Source organism: Orycteropus afer, unplaced genomic scaffold, assembly GCF_000298275.1.
Source record: "Orycteropus afer afer isolate SDZICR_OR568_19922 unplaced genomic scaffold, OryAfe1.0 scaffold00262, whole genome shotgun sequence".
Classification (NCBI taxonomy): Eukaryota; Metazoa; Chordata; class Mammalia; order Tubulidentata; family Orycteropodidae; genus Orycteropus; species Orycteropus afer.
In genome coordinates this window covers 2906736-2907480 of record NW_006921849.1, presented here as the reverse complement: position 1 = coordinate 2907480, position 745 = coordinate 2906736, and the positions used below count along the sequence as shown (strand labels likewise).

Below are 745 nucleotides of genomic sequence, written 5' to 3'. Positions count from 1 at the left end.
TTTATGTAGTTCTTTTTCTCACAATTAGTATTATTATTAGGTTTCCTTCTATCCTATTTTTATTCTGGCATACCCAGAGAGAGACCAGTGACCAGAGAGTCTGAGATGCTCCTGATTGAATGAGGAATACGAAGGTGAAATAGGAAAGTGAAGTGGGGACCCAAGATATGGTCTGAGTGATGTGGTTACATAGGGGGAAGGCAGCCCATCGAGCTGCATTGACTTGTGGGAAAATGGCTAGAGTGAAGTATATGTGCAACTAAACTGAGTTTGGGGCATCTGATGCTTTGAGGCTCTATCAGAACATCTGGGAGGGCGTAGCTCTGTGTGAAGTCATCTATAAGGAAGGGCTGGTTAGTAGCTCCGGGAGTGGCTGAGACAGCTGAGTGAGACAGAGGGCAAAGAGGAGAGGAGAGACCAAAGGAGAGATGCTACTTCAGGTCGGTTGGCCTTTCCTTCACAGGCTGTTTCAATATTCTTTGCCAACACCACATTTGATTGCATCAATTCTTCTTCAGTCTTCCTCCTTCATTGTCCAGCTTTCACAAGCATACGAGTTGATTGAAAAAGACCATAGCTTGAGTTAGGCACAGATTAACCCTCAAAGTGACATCTTTGCTTTGTAAGATTTTAAAGAGGTCTTTTGCCACAGATTTACCCAACACAATTATTTAGTTTCTTCATTGCTTCTTCCATGGTTGTTGATTGTTGATCCAAGCAAAATGAAATCCTTGACAACTTCAAA

The 745-nt window shown here is 42.6% G+C and overlaps 1 protein-coding gene across 1 annotated transcript in view; it reads left to right on the top strand.

Moving 5' to 3' along the window:
- The window catches only part of CD38 (CD38 molecule), a 97971-nt gene that overhangs the window by 35192 nt on the left and 62034 nt on the right, over positions 1-745 (top strand). Inside the window, exon 2 of the mRNA XM_007950083.1 lies at positions 82-87. Coding sequence (XP_007948274.1) covers positions 82-87 — 6 coding nt within the window. The remainder of the gene's footprint in view (positions 1-81; positions 88-745) is intronic.